The following is a 12,758-nucleotide window of genomic DNA, read 5'->3' on the forward strand; positions in this document are numbered from 1 at the left end:
CTTTATATTTATTTCCACCTTTGTATGGTTATGATTTCCTATATTTAATGCTTTCACATTAAATATGAGAAATCATAACCATATAAAGATGGAAATAAATATAACCGTTGGATCAAAATAATCGATCGATTTAATGGTGAAATTGATTGATAGTAACACTAATTGATTATTACAATATTCTACCCCATAAAAATATGCACAGATAAAACATACAAATAATTTATGCCATAAAGAGCCCGTGTGTTTGGCCTTCTTAAAAAAATAATTTTTATTTCTTCCTTATTTTAGAAGTACTTTTTACAAAAATTAAATTTATTTATATTTTTATAAAAATATTTAGTTTTTTTAAAAAAATATTTGACTTTTGACTTTTGCTCTTTTTAGAAGTTAAAATTTTTAGCTTCTGAAAAAAAGTTAATTTTTAATTTTTTTATGACTTATACTTTTTTTAAAAGAACAGATATTCAAACGAACCAAAAATGAGAAGTATATTTTTCAAGAAAAAAAAAAAAAACTTTTGGAAAAGAAAAAGCCTATCCAACGAATCCAAAGTCTACAATTTTTGGGGTTTACTCTTACATGATTGTTTCCACATTTAAACAAGATTAGTTGGACTAAAATGCTTGTCTGTAATAATACGATTACCAAATCATCATTTCAATTCCAGCAAGTCAAGAACTTCGACCGCTTTATCCTACGCACTCCTCTCTGCTTATCCTGCGCATATTTCACCGGTTTCGGAGCCGAGATCTACAACTACGTTCTCAGCGCTTTCACTTCTCAACTACGCAATATTCCTATCGGATTTAAGGTACTCCTCGATCTATTATACACTCTTCAACCTCACTTACTTTATCCTTTTAAATTTCACTTTTTTTTTTTTAATTTACGTTTTTTTTTTCAAATGAATGAGCATTTTCTTACAAAAATGGATTTCGACGTCTAATAATTGGTTTTGTTTTGGACCGATCCACAGCTGTTGGCTTCGATATCAGTTGTAGTTTGCTTTGGTTGATGGAAACTCATTCTTTCCGATTGATTTGCTAATCGAAACAACTTTTTTTATTTTTGTGGCGGAAATACTGATGCGTGCTGTAAAATTTCCATGTACAGTACGAATCATATGAATGAAATGGAGGTTTAATTAGTTGTTGAAAATCAACCTATGGTGAATTAATAATTTTAATCAATGTAATTGGACAGGAATTACACACAATACACTGTTTCTGATAAATCCTCACTTCGAGGGTGAGGAGCCTCCTTCAAACACAGAGAAAAACTAGAAGAAAAATACTGAATATTGCCTACCTTTTCATTGAAGGATTATGTGTCTTTATACACAGCTCAGGTGATCACACCTCTTACAACAATTATAACAGAATGTAAAGGAACAACTAACACGTCCAGCTGCTTAACAATGCAGCGTCAAATCCGCTAACTAACTTATTACAGCAATGCAATATTCTAGAATATTCAGCCTCCCTCATCCTAAGCCACCTGATAGTCCTGCATCCATTTTGGTTTATTCTTCTGACGTTTAGCCCACCTGGCTCGTGGGGTAACTTGTTGTTCTGGTCCAACTACGTCATTTTGGTCTTCTTCTTCTTCTTCTTGGGCTATGCTTTCAGCCTCCTGGCCCAACTGTTCCTCAAGCTGTGGAGTCATATCATCCCCTACCTCATCAAGACCAACCTTGTCCTCAAGGTGGAACTCAGGGTATGCTTTCTGCACCTCAGAGAGCAGCTCCCAAGATGCATCTTCCGGATAGAGGCCTTGCCACTGGATCAAGACTTTAGTCCCAGCAGGTGTAGCACCTGGTAGTACATCCAACACAGTTAATGGCTGCACTATGGGCTTATTGTCAATTGTATCAGTTGGGAGAGATAACGGTTGATCAGGATCACTTGCAGTAGCACTGTGGAACGGCTTGAGCATTGATGTGTGAAAAACAGGATGAATTTGAGACCCTGGAGGTAGACCCAATTCGACGGCCACGGGGTTAATGCATCGCACGATTTGGAAAGGGCCATAAAAACGTTTAGCCAGCTTTTTTGAATGAATGCCTGTGACTAACGTCTGTCGATATGGCCTAAGTCGTACCATAACCCAATCCCCCTCTTTGAATTCATGATGTCGACGGTGCTTATCAGCAGATTGTTTCATGCTCTCTTGCGCTTTCATCAAGCGGTGTTTAAGCCTAGCCATTACCATCTCCCTTGTTTCGAGCTCAGCTTCGACAGCTTCTAGTGAACTGCTACCCAGAACATAGGCAGGAATTGTTGGGGGAATCCGCCCATATACAACCTGGTAAGGTGTCATACCAGTCGAGGAGTGTACAACGGTGTTGTAGCACCACTCCGCCCAATGAAGGAACTTTCCCCACAGTCGAGGTTGCTCATGAACAAAGGAACGCAGATACTGTTGCAACGTGCGATTAACTACCTCTGTCTGCCCATCGCTTTGAGGGTGATACGCAGTTGACAATCGGAGCTTGGTGCCACTGAGTTTGAAGAGTTCTTGCCAAAAACGGCTCAAGAATAGAGGATCCCGATCTGAAATCATGCTCTTGGGCATGCCATGTAGTTTGCAGATCAGCTGAGCAAACAAATCAGCCACCTTGGTTGCTGTAAAATGAGTACTCAGCATCCCAAAATGCGCTGCCTTAGAGAAACGATCGACCACCACTAAGATCACTGTGTGGTTTTGGAAAGAAGGGAGCCCAACGATGAAATCGAGGGACACGTCTTCCCATACGCGTGTTGGTATCTCAATTGGATGCAGCAATCCAATTGGAGCTTGAGTGGAAGATTTTATCTGTTGACAAACTAGGCACTGTTTAACAAAGGTAATTACATCAGATTTCATACCTTGCCAGTAGAAATTTTCTTGCAAACGTCCCATGGTCTTGCTGACCCCGAAGTGCCCAGCTAAGGGAGAAGCGTGGAATTCCAGCAGGAGTAGCTGTCTAAGTGGTGAATCTGAAGGAATGAAAATATTGTCTTTAAACAATAGCACCCCTTGCACTACTCGCAAATGCGGATGAGACTGAGGATCAGTTTCCAGTTGTTGCAAAAGTCTTTGCACGTCAGGTTCGTTGTGATAAGAATCTTTCAACTTGGAAATGAACTCGAATTGGGGAATAGTGATAACCAATAATTCCGCTGACGGAAAGGTCACACGAGAGAGAGCATCAGCCACACGGTTGGAAGCTCCTGGCTTATATGCGATAGTATAGTCATACCCTAATAACTTGGAGAGGTAGTATTGCTGCTCCGGAGTCTGGATGATCTGTGTCATGAGTTCCCTCAGGCTCCGTTGATCAGTATGTATTGTGAAGTGTCGCCCCAGTAAATAAGGTCTCCATTTGCGCACTGCTTCCGTGATAGCATGTAACTCTCGGACATAAGTCGATGCTACGGCTAACCGATTGCAGAATTTCTTGCTGAAGAAACAAATCGGATGCCCAGCTTGTAACAGAACAGCACCCATCCCCAATCCTGACGCGTCAGTCTCCAGCACAAAGTCCGATTCAAAGTCAGGGAGATGTAGAACGGGTGCTTGTGTCATAGCCTCTTTAAGGTTAATAAACGCTTGTCTGTTGTCATCATTCCATTCAAAGGCGTCCTTCTTCAGCATGTCAGTAAGGGGGGCAGCAATGGCAGCATAATTCTGGACGAATTTTCGATAGAAGCCCGTTAGGCCCAAGAATCCGCGCAGCTGCTTCAAGGTAGTAGGCAATGGCCATTCTGTCATGGCCCTAATCTTTTCCGGGTCAGGGCCTACGCCGCTGTTGGAGATTATGTGCCCCAAATAATCAATGGAACATTGTGCAAAGGAGCACTTAGATCTTTTGAGAAAAAATTGGTTCTGCAGTAAGCACTCAAAGGTGTGACGTAAGTGAATCATATGATCAGCCTCTGTTTTGCTGTAAACCAAAATGTCATCGAAAAAAACTATCACAAATTTACGAAGAAAGGGACGAAACAACCTATTCATTGTAGACTGAAATGTTGCCGGTGCATTACAGAGTTCGAAAGGCATCACCAGGAACTCGTAGTGCCCATCGTGCGTTCGAAACGCTGTTTTGTCTGTGTCCGAGGGATCCATGCGAATCTGATGGTAACCTGAGCGCAAGTCCAACTTCGAGAACCATTTTGCACCATGGAGTTCGTCCAAGAGCTCGTCGATGGTAGGGATTGGGAATCGATCCTTCACGGTTATGGCATTCAGCGCACGGTAGTCGACGCAGAACCTCCACGAGCCGTCCTTCTTGCGAACCAGTAGCACCGGAGAGGAAAATGAGCTGGTGCTTCCTTGTATAATTCCGGTTGCCAACATTTCATGAACCTGCTTCTCGATTTCTCTCTTCTGGAAAAACGGGTACCGGTAGGGACGGACATTTACTGGCGAAGACCCTTCTGTAAGAGGAATTTTATGGACAGTATCTCTTGACGGTGGAAGTTCATTAGGCGTGTCAAACAGCCGAGCATACTCATCAATCAGGTTGGTCAACAAAGGAAAAGAACCTTCTAGGTTTTCTGAAGACGTGGCAATAGAGGGGGTAACCTGCAAGTGGAAGAGTTCCAGTATGGATTGGGTTGTGGTCATCCTTCTGATTTGGGCCAAGGATACTTCTTGAAGCCCAGCCGATTTGGATCCAGTTAGCAACACAATCTCACCATTTTTAACAAATTTCATGGTCAGATCCCCATAATCCGTCAACACGGGCCCTAGGGTCCTTAGCCACTGGACCCCAAGTACTAAATCTGCTCCACTGATGGGCAAGATAAATAGGTCCACAACGAACCGATGGGGCCCAAACCACACGGGTACAGTCTTACACATCAGAGAACAATCGAGTTCTTCACCGTTGCCGACTATCACTTTGAATCCCTGTGTTTGCTGAGTGGTCAGTCCCAGAAACTTAGCTATACGATCTTGAATAAAATTGTGCGTACTCCCTCCGTCTATGAGAACAGAAATCTCTGTTTTCGCAATTCGTCCTGCAACTCGAAGGGTTTGAGGAACACTATGGCCAACTAATGCATGGTAGCTGATCTGGCCTGTGTCATCAGATGGTTCCTCGAGGTGCACTGGTTCTGCTGTGTCTGATTCAACAGTTAATTCCAACCCAGACTGCTGGTACTCGGATTCGAAATCTGGATCTGCAATTAGAAGCATGAATAGTCGCTTGCATTTGTGCCCTGGATGATATTTCTCGTCACAGTTGTAGCAAAGCCCTTTTTCGCGTCTTTTTGCCATCTGATCCGGTGACAGCCGCTTGATCAATGGGCTCCCTCTGGACTGGTTATTTGGCTTGAATCCAGTATTTCCCCGAGCCGCGTTTGTGGTGGAGGCTGTGGTGATTGGTTGTTTGGGCACACTGTGGGATATGGGTTTAACCACATCGTTCACCTTTTCCTCTTGTAGTCGTGCTAGACCAATAGCTTGGGATAGTGACGTTGGAGTCAAGGCTTGGAGCTCCCTGCGAATGTCAGCTCTTAAACCCGAAATGAAGCAGCTCAACAAAAACGGTGGTGGAAGACCGACGATTCTGTTAGCCAGGGCTTCGAACTGAGCTTGGTATTCTCGGACGGAAGCGGTCTGGCACAGTTTGAACAAGGCTCCCCTAGGATCTTCATACTGAGAAGGGGCAAATCGTAGATCTAAAGATTGGAGGAACTGGGCCCAAGTGTTGAGCTGACCATTGGCATGCATCCACTGGTACCACCCCAGGGCTTCTCCCTCCATATAAAAAGAAGCAATCCGTAAACGTTGTTCTTCAGGTGTCCTGTGAAACTCAAAGAATTGGGAGATTTTGAAAGACCACCCTATTGGGTCAGATCCATCAAAACGAGGGACATCCAGTTTCATGGTGGTACGGATCCCAGCCGCTGGTATGCCTGCCTCAGCGTGGAGGTGTTGGTTTGCGTGGGTGAGAGCTAAGGGTCTGTTTTCCAAAGCTACCATTCTTTGTGTAATACTCTGCAAATCGGTCTGCATTGAGAGATGGGCCTCAAGCAAGCGATTGAGAGTGATCTCTAAATTTTCATTAGGACTTGATGTGCCTGCCATGGCAGTAGGTGGTAGCTCTCAATGAAAGCACCAGATGATAAATCCTCACTTCGAGGGTGAGGAGCCTCCTTCAAACACAGAGAAAAACTAGAAGAAAAATACTGAATATTGCCTACCTTTTCATTGAAGGATTATGTGTCTTTATACACAGCTCAGGTGATCACACCTCTTACAACAATTATAACAGAATGTAAAGGAACAACTAACACGTCCAGCTGCTTAACAATGCAGCGTCAAATCCGCTAACTAACTTATTACAGCAATGCAATATTCTAGAATATTCAGCCTCCCTCATCCTAAGCCACCTGATAGTCCCGCATCCATTTTGGTTTATTCTTCTGACGTTTAGCCCACCTGGCTCGTGGGGTAACTTGTTGTTCTGGTCCAACTACGTCATTTTGGTCTTCTTCTTCTTCTTCTTGGGCTATGCTTTCAGCCTCCTGGCCCAACTGTTCCTCAAGCTGTGGAGTCATATCAGTTTCCTTCATTCTTTATTTCTTTTCGAATAGTTGAAAATTGCAAATGTTGCCATGATATATGTTCCTATTAGCAGTGAATATCTACATGAGAAGTAGTGATTCTTTTTTCTTTAAATTTTAAATTTTGACTTTATATTCAAGCTTAAAAGTTGAACTATTTACCGTTATGAACTGATGGACTTATCAAATTTTTATCAGCAGAAAGAATCATGAGTTGTTTCAGCTGTTGTGAAGAAGATGAATTCCCAAAGAGTGCCGAAAGTGGAGGACAGAATGTGGTAAAAAACTCAGCAGGTAATTTGGGCCAGAGGAGTGCATAGAGGATGATATAAAGTAGTCACAACTCACGACACAACTCTAATCATGCATCTTTAAGTGACATTTTCATTTCAATTGGATGGAAACAATAGTATGGGAGCAGTATTATGATACTTCATAGCGTTGATTGCTTTGATATTATATTACCTGAATCTGAGTTTGATGCAATTAATGTGATAAATTGTATTGTGCAGGAAATGATGGAAATTATCATGCGTCAGAAACTGCAAAGCAGGGTGCTCAAACTGTTAAAATTCAGCCCATTGAAGTTCCTGATATACCGGTGGATGAACTAAAAGATATTACAGATAGCTTTGGAGAAAGTTCTCTGATTGGAGAGGGATCCTACGGAAGAGTATATCATGGTGTTCTTAAAAGTGGGCAGGCTGCAGCAATCAAGAAATTAGATGCCAGTAAACAGCCCGATGAGGAATTTTTAGCCCAGGTATATGTCAACCTAGGCTTACTGTCTAGTCATTGGGTTTATTCAGATTTCATAAATCACTTGGTTTTTGAACTTTCAGGTTTCAATGGTTTCACGGCTGAAGCATGACAATTTTGTTCAATTACTTGGTTATTGTGTTGATGGAAACTCCCGAGTTCTTGTGTATGAGTTTGCGTCTAATGGGTCTCTACATGATATTTTACATGGTATATGGTTTTGCTTCAGAAAACTATTGACATCTATGAATATTTGTCAAATTCTTTTTCTATATTAGAAATTTAGAAGAATTTGGATTTTAAGGTTAGTTTTATTTTTAGTGCCATGATAGGCAACGGTGCAACTTGAGAGATATATTTTATTTATTTATTTATTTATTTTTAATTATATAGTGTTCTTATCATTGTCATTTACATGCAGGCAGAAAAGGTGTTAAAGGAGCACAGCCTGGTCCTGTTCTGACGTGGGCACAGAGAGTTAAAATTGCTGTAGGGGCTGCAAAAGGGCTTGAGTACTTGCATGAGAGGGCTGATCCCCACATTATCCACCGGGACATCAAGTCAAGCAATGTACTAATCTTTGATGACGATATTGCTAAAATTGCAGATTTTGATTTGTCAAATCAGGCTCCTGACATGGCAGCACGTCTTCATTCCACCCGTGTCCTTGGAACCTTTGGTTATCATGCACCAGAGTAAGATATGCATATTAATTTTTTCAAGATACATATTGTATGGCATGCTTTATTTTAGCCTTATTGGTTATCATAGACCTCGTGATGTTGAGCATAATTGCTGAAGAAGTATTGGAAGAGTAGTAAAATTTTTCCTTCTGCCATAATTGACTAGATGGCATTGCCAATTCCCATACCTTTCTTTGTGTGTTTCTTTACCAATTTTATCTAAGAATCAATTTGGAGAAATAAAACTATTATTTTATATTTAGTCATTGTCCTAGAAATCATTTACCTTGACTATTATCCAATGATCTGTCTAATCTTGTGGATGCAGATATGCAATGACTGGGCAATTGAATGCTAAGAGCGATGTATACAGTTTTGGTGTTGTCCTTCTTGAACTTTTGACTGGAAGGAAGCCTGTTGATCATACACTACCACGTGGGCAGCAGAGCCTGGTTACTTGGGTAAATCCAAACCTCATTATTGTGATCTAATTTCCTCATTTTAGAAAAATCTCAAATGTAGGCCAGATAGCTGATCACAGTAACTGATGTATTTCAGGCTACACCAAAACTCAGTGAGGATAAAGTCAGACAGTGTGTAGATGTAAGACTAGGAGGAGATTACCCGCCCAAAGCTGTGGCTAAGGTGTTCACTGTGTTCTGATATATGTTTTCTTCCTTTTTTTTATTATGCCATTTTCCTTGCTGAGGTGTTGTGGACTGTTTATGGAAGTGTGTTATTGCTTTGAGACATGCCTGTGAATTAGCAAACTAATTGAAGGTTACATTACAAGTGATACCTGCAGAACTCCTATATCTTGTTTAGTTAGTAAATGCTATGCCTGAGACCAAAAGTTGAACCTAGAAATTTGTTGTATCATTTCCTTTAGGGAGAAAATTTGTTGAATAAATTAATTAGTTGAACCTTTGGAATGCAGTGGCTTTCTCTGTATAGTTTTGTTCTCAATTTCAAAAGTTAAGAGCCATTAACAGGTATCATAACATGAGAGGAGAAAATACTTGGCTGTAAAAACAGTATACACTTTTTATGTATGGACCTGTTTAGGAACCACAGGCACCCAGCACAACTGTTCTTAGAGATCTACTATTTGCATAATTAAGACCAATATTAATGTATAAAAGTGTGATACTTGGGTAATTACAGATGGCTGCTGTTGCTGCGCTGTGTGTGCAATATGAAGCTGATTTCAGACCAAACATGAGCATTGTAGTCAAAGCTCTTCAACCTTTGTTGAATGCAAGACCTGGACCTGCTGGTGAAACACCAAACTAGTCTGTCTATATCTCTTTCTATCTTTATCTGTGAGTATGTGCACAGTGTGCACTCAAAATATAAGTGACTGCTTCAGAAGCTGATGGTAAATTGCTCGAACATGGTTATATATTCCATTGTTTTCACTGCATTCATTTTGTTCATAATCCATGAGGTTTACTTCCTTCTTTTATTTTATTTTATTTTTTTGTGGAAATTATTCTTTTTATTACTACTTCTTTGCTCTATTTTCCTTCTATGTGCCTTCCTGCTTGGATTATTACCATCGTACTTGAATATGTTAGCAAAAACTGCAAAAAATAGACAAGAGAATGCTCACCGCAAATAGCATGTCATCGGAATATTTCTTCATTGGAAGCATAATTAGAATGACCGAGACCTCTTCTTGCAAGATTAAATCTTTAATTTTTTATTAAGACATTTTTATGCGCAATTTTTCTCTTTTATCAGGATGAGAGGCAGCATTTCTTTTGTCGATTCCAATGTTTTGAAAATGAAAATTTTTACAGTTGCTCACCTCTATGTTGAGGCTGTTGTTCCATTTGTGATTTAGTTTTTAGTTTTCTATCCCGGTGAGTTGGGGGGGTGGGGGGAGAGTTAGGAGGGTTCTGGACTACAATATATGCTTGGATCATGTTATGGCCTTGTTGCTTTTAGCCAAAATTTGATGGATGATATTTCTGAGACCTGCCTTGCAAAGAATTTTACTACGGCGGTATTGTATCAATTTCACCTCACAAAGTGTTGGTATTCTTGCATGGTCTGCTCCGTGAGCAAATTGTGTTCCCATGTGAATGTCACGGTGCTTCTGATTTTAGAGCGATAAAATTTAGGGAGAATAATGATTTATGAACTTGTGATTAAAAAAAATTTCAAATCAGAAAATGTGCAAATTGAATTAGAAAAAGGTTGAGGTGGGCTGGGAAGTAAAATGAGAATTGAAGGGGAAAATCACCTTTTACCCATGTTTGAATTGAGTGAGACAGTTTGCATGTGGGCACATTTGCCAAGTGTTTTGATACTCCTAAGTACTTGTAATTTTCTGTAAAAGAGTTATCCATATATCTTGTATACTTGTGCATCTAAACTATGAATTTTGTGGGTAAATATGTATAATATCCATATATGGTTGGGCTGACAGGTTAGTTTATGTAAATTTGAGTTTTCAAAAATATCCTTTTACAAATGTATATTCAATAATTACCTCAGTTCTCTCTGTTTAATAAATTAGTTACTTGTATGTTGAGCTATGTAACAACCCTTGTATGCATCCTAAGAGTTTTACTATTAATCGTATTCGAGTCTTTAATTAGAGAATAAAAAGCATCTACAGTTCAAATATAAAATATACAGTGCAGATTGCTTACAATCGGAAACCTTAAACATATGCAAATCTTACCTTTCTGGCATTATTCCCTTTTAATATAGTCCCTAAAGGTCCGTTTAGCATCATAAAATAATATGCAGCCTAACATGTGAGAAAAGTATCATTTGAGTACCTAGAGTCCTAGTTATAACTCTCATTTTTGCTGTCAGAAAACAACAATAGACAGGGCCATGTACTCTTGTCTGTCGTAAGAACTCGTGTGTTCTCCGATTGGTTTGAAAATTTATAGGCAGTAACTAGAGGAACAAAGCTTTCAGGAAGCTTTGGAATCACTCAAATCGAAGGTCTATAGACCAACTTATGAATTTTAGAATTAACCTGCTTAAGACCAAAAATGAAAGTGAACTAACTAAAATTCCTCTTAACTTCAATGGTGGATGGTTATTCATAGGTTACTCTGAAAATTATGAGATTTTAAGGCGTACTAGATGAGGACCTTATCTTTCAATTGCAACAAGTTTCATAAAAAGAGGACGTCTATGGAATTTATAGTAACCATTATACTAAAGCTGTCTAGATTTAGTAAGTTCTATTAACAGCAATCCTGCTATACTGAGTTACCTTCCCCCCATCATTAAACTGTACCAATTCCTACATTCAATGACCTTGAAATTTTTACCAAGTAAACTAGACATCCATATCTTTAAAATGGCATATATTTTACAGTTTTTGAGCACATAGAACTCTCTTAAAAACGGATACAGAATTTAAAATATTGACAATCACAGGACTTCTCATTTACATATACAATCATTGTGCATTCAACCTCAATACCAAAGTTTCTACATGATTTCACATAATCATAATCTTTACACAACATAGACATACATATTAGATTGGCTACCATATCTACTAAAATTACTGTTCTCAAAATAGAATTCCTTAGCAATTTAACAACATATACATGTTCATTTCTCTAGACATAAATCAGTCAACATAACAGTCCTTAAGCCAGCACTGCTCAACTCATATAAACCTGCAAAATAGTAGCCCAATAAAAGGTGAGATGAACTCAATAAGTGGCAACATTTCTTTTCTTACATTAAAGTCCAGCACAACAACAAGGCATAAAATACATCAATGTATACACATAAAATAATGGGGAATCAATCTCAACCCATATCTTTAATCGCGAGGAATCACTCAACCCCTACGGGAAATTACTCAACCCGTATTCAGTCATGAGAAATCACTCAACCCATATTTTCAATCATGGGGAATCAATCTCAACCCATATATTTAATCACGGGAAATTTCTCAACCCGTATTCAGCCATGGGAAATCACTCAACCCATACCAATCATTCCCGCAACAGTATATACACATGGCATTTTACACACAAGGTCTTGCAAGTCATTCAACGCAATTAAAGGAAGCTACATACTTACCTTGAATGCTGAACTTTCTATAGGCAATTAATTTTTCCTTCGGTACTCCTTGTGGTCACCAACTCCACCTTAAACATCAACATGATGTGAATTTCAGCTACAAGGATCACTCATACACTACAAGATACCCTTGATTAAGCACTTCTACCTAATTAGTTTATGGTGATTTAATCACATTTAAACAAGCATTAAAGGCTATAGCCCAATTTTCCTTATCAACGAGTCTATAGAACACTTTATCAAATATTACCATGCATGAACTGACTTAGTGTTCTAACAGCCCCCTTTTCAAGTGGTTCAGCTAAGGTAAACAATCAACAACAAGATTCAACTCTTAAACATCTACCCCAAACCGAAAATAAATCCCCAAGCACTTACACATACTAGTCGCGTAGAACAAGGCCGATAGATTACAAAGTTAGGTTGTTTCTTTACATGCATGCACTAGAGTCACAATCAGAAAATCCTCACACTTCACCCATATACTCGAGAAGCACTAAGGAAGAAGAAAGTTTCATAAAACTCACCGGCTTAGCTTCTTCAACCTAGAGATAACTCCAACTCGATCTTTTCTTCTCCTTCGAGATGCTTCACACTATAGTACGAGGGAAAGAAGTTTAAGGAGAGATTTTGGATGAGAATATTCCAGACATGCAATAGAAGTTATGGCTTAAATGTTTAATGCAAGGTGAGA

General features: G+C 39.4%; 1 protein-coding gene across 5 annotated transcripts; it reads left to right on the top strand.

Moving 5' to 3' along the window:
• Positions 1-640: 640 nt before the first annotated feature.
• LOC133309514 (pto-interacting protein 1-like) lies at positions 641-9,449 on the top strand. Of its 5 annotated transcripts, none has more exons than XM_061510296.1 (8): positions 641-811; positions 6,753-6,848; positions 7,067-7,317; positions 7,397-7,523; positions 7,735-8,008; positions 8,325-8,457; positions 8,555-8,641; positions 9,161-9,449. In XM_061510296.1, the coding sequence occupies exons 2-8, from the start codon at positions 6,764-6,766 to the stop codon at positions 9,287-9,289; spliced, it is 1,086 nt and encodes a 361-aa protein (XP_061366280.1). In that variant the 5' UTR covers positions 641-811; positions 6,753-6,763; the 3' UTR covers positions 9,290-9,449. The 5 variants fall into 5 exon arrangements, with proteins under 5 accessions (XP_061366280.1, XP_061366281.1, XP_061366282.1 ...); XM_061510297.1 differs by having other exon boundaries at positions 6,756-6,848; XM_061510298.1 differs by lacking the exon at positions 641-811 and adding an exon at positions 6,141-6,231.
• Positions 9,450-12,758: the final 3,309 nt, after the last annotated feature.

Source organism: Gastrolobium bilobum, unplaced genomic scaffold (genome assembly GCF_033153095.1).
Source record: "Gastrolobium bilobum isolate Gb01-03AN ecotype WA unplaced genomic scaffold, APGP_CSIRO_Gbil_v1 utg2122, whole genome shotgun sequence".
Taxonomy (NCBI): domain Eukaryota; kingdom Viridiplantae; phylum Streptophyta; class Magnoliopsida; order Fabales; family Fabaceae; genus Gastrolobium; species Gastrolobium bilobum.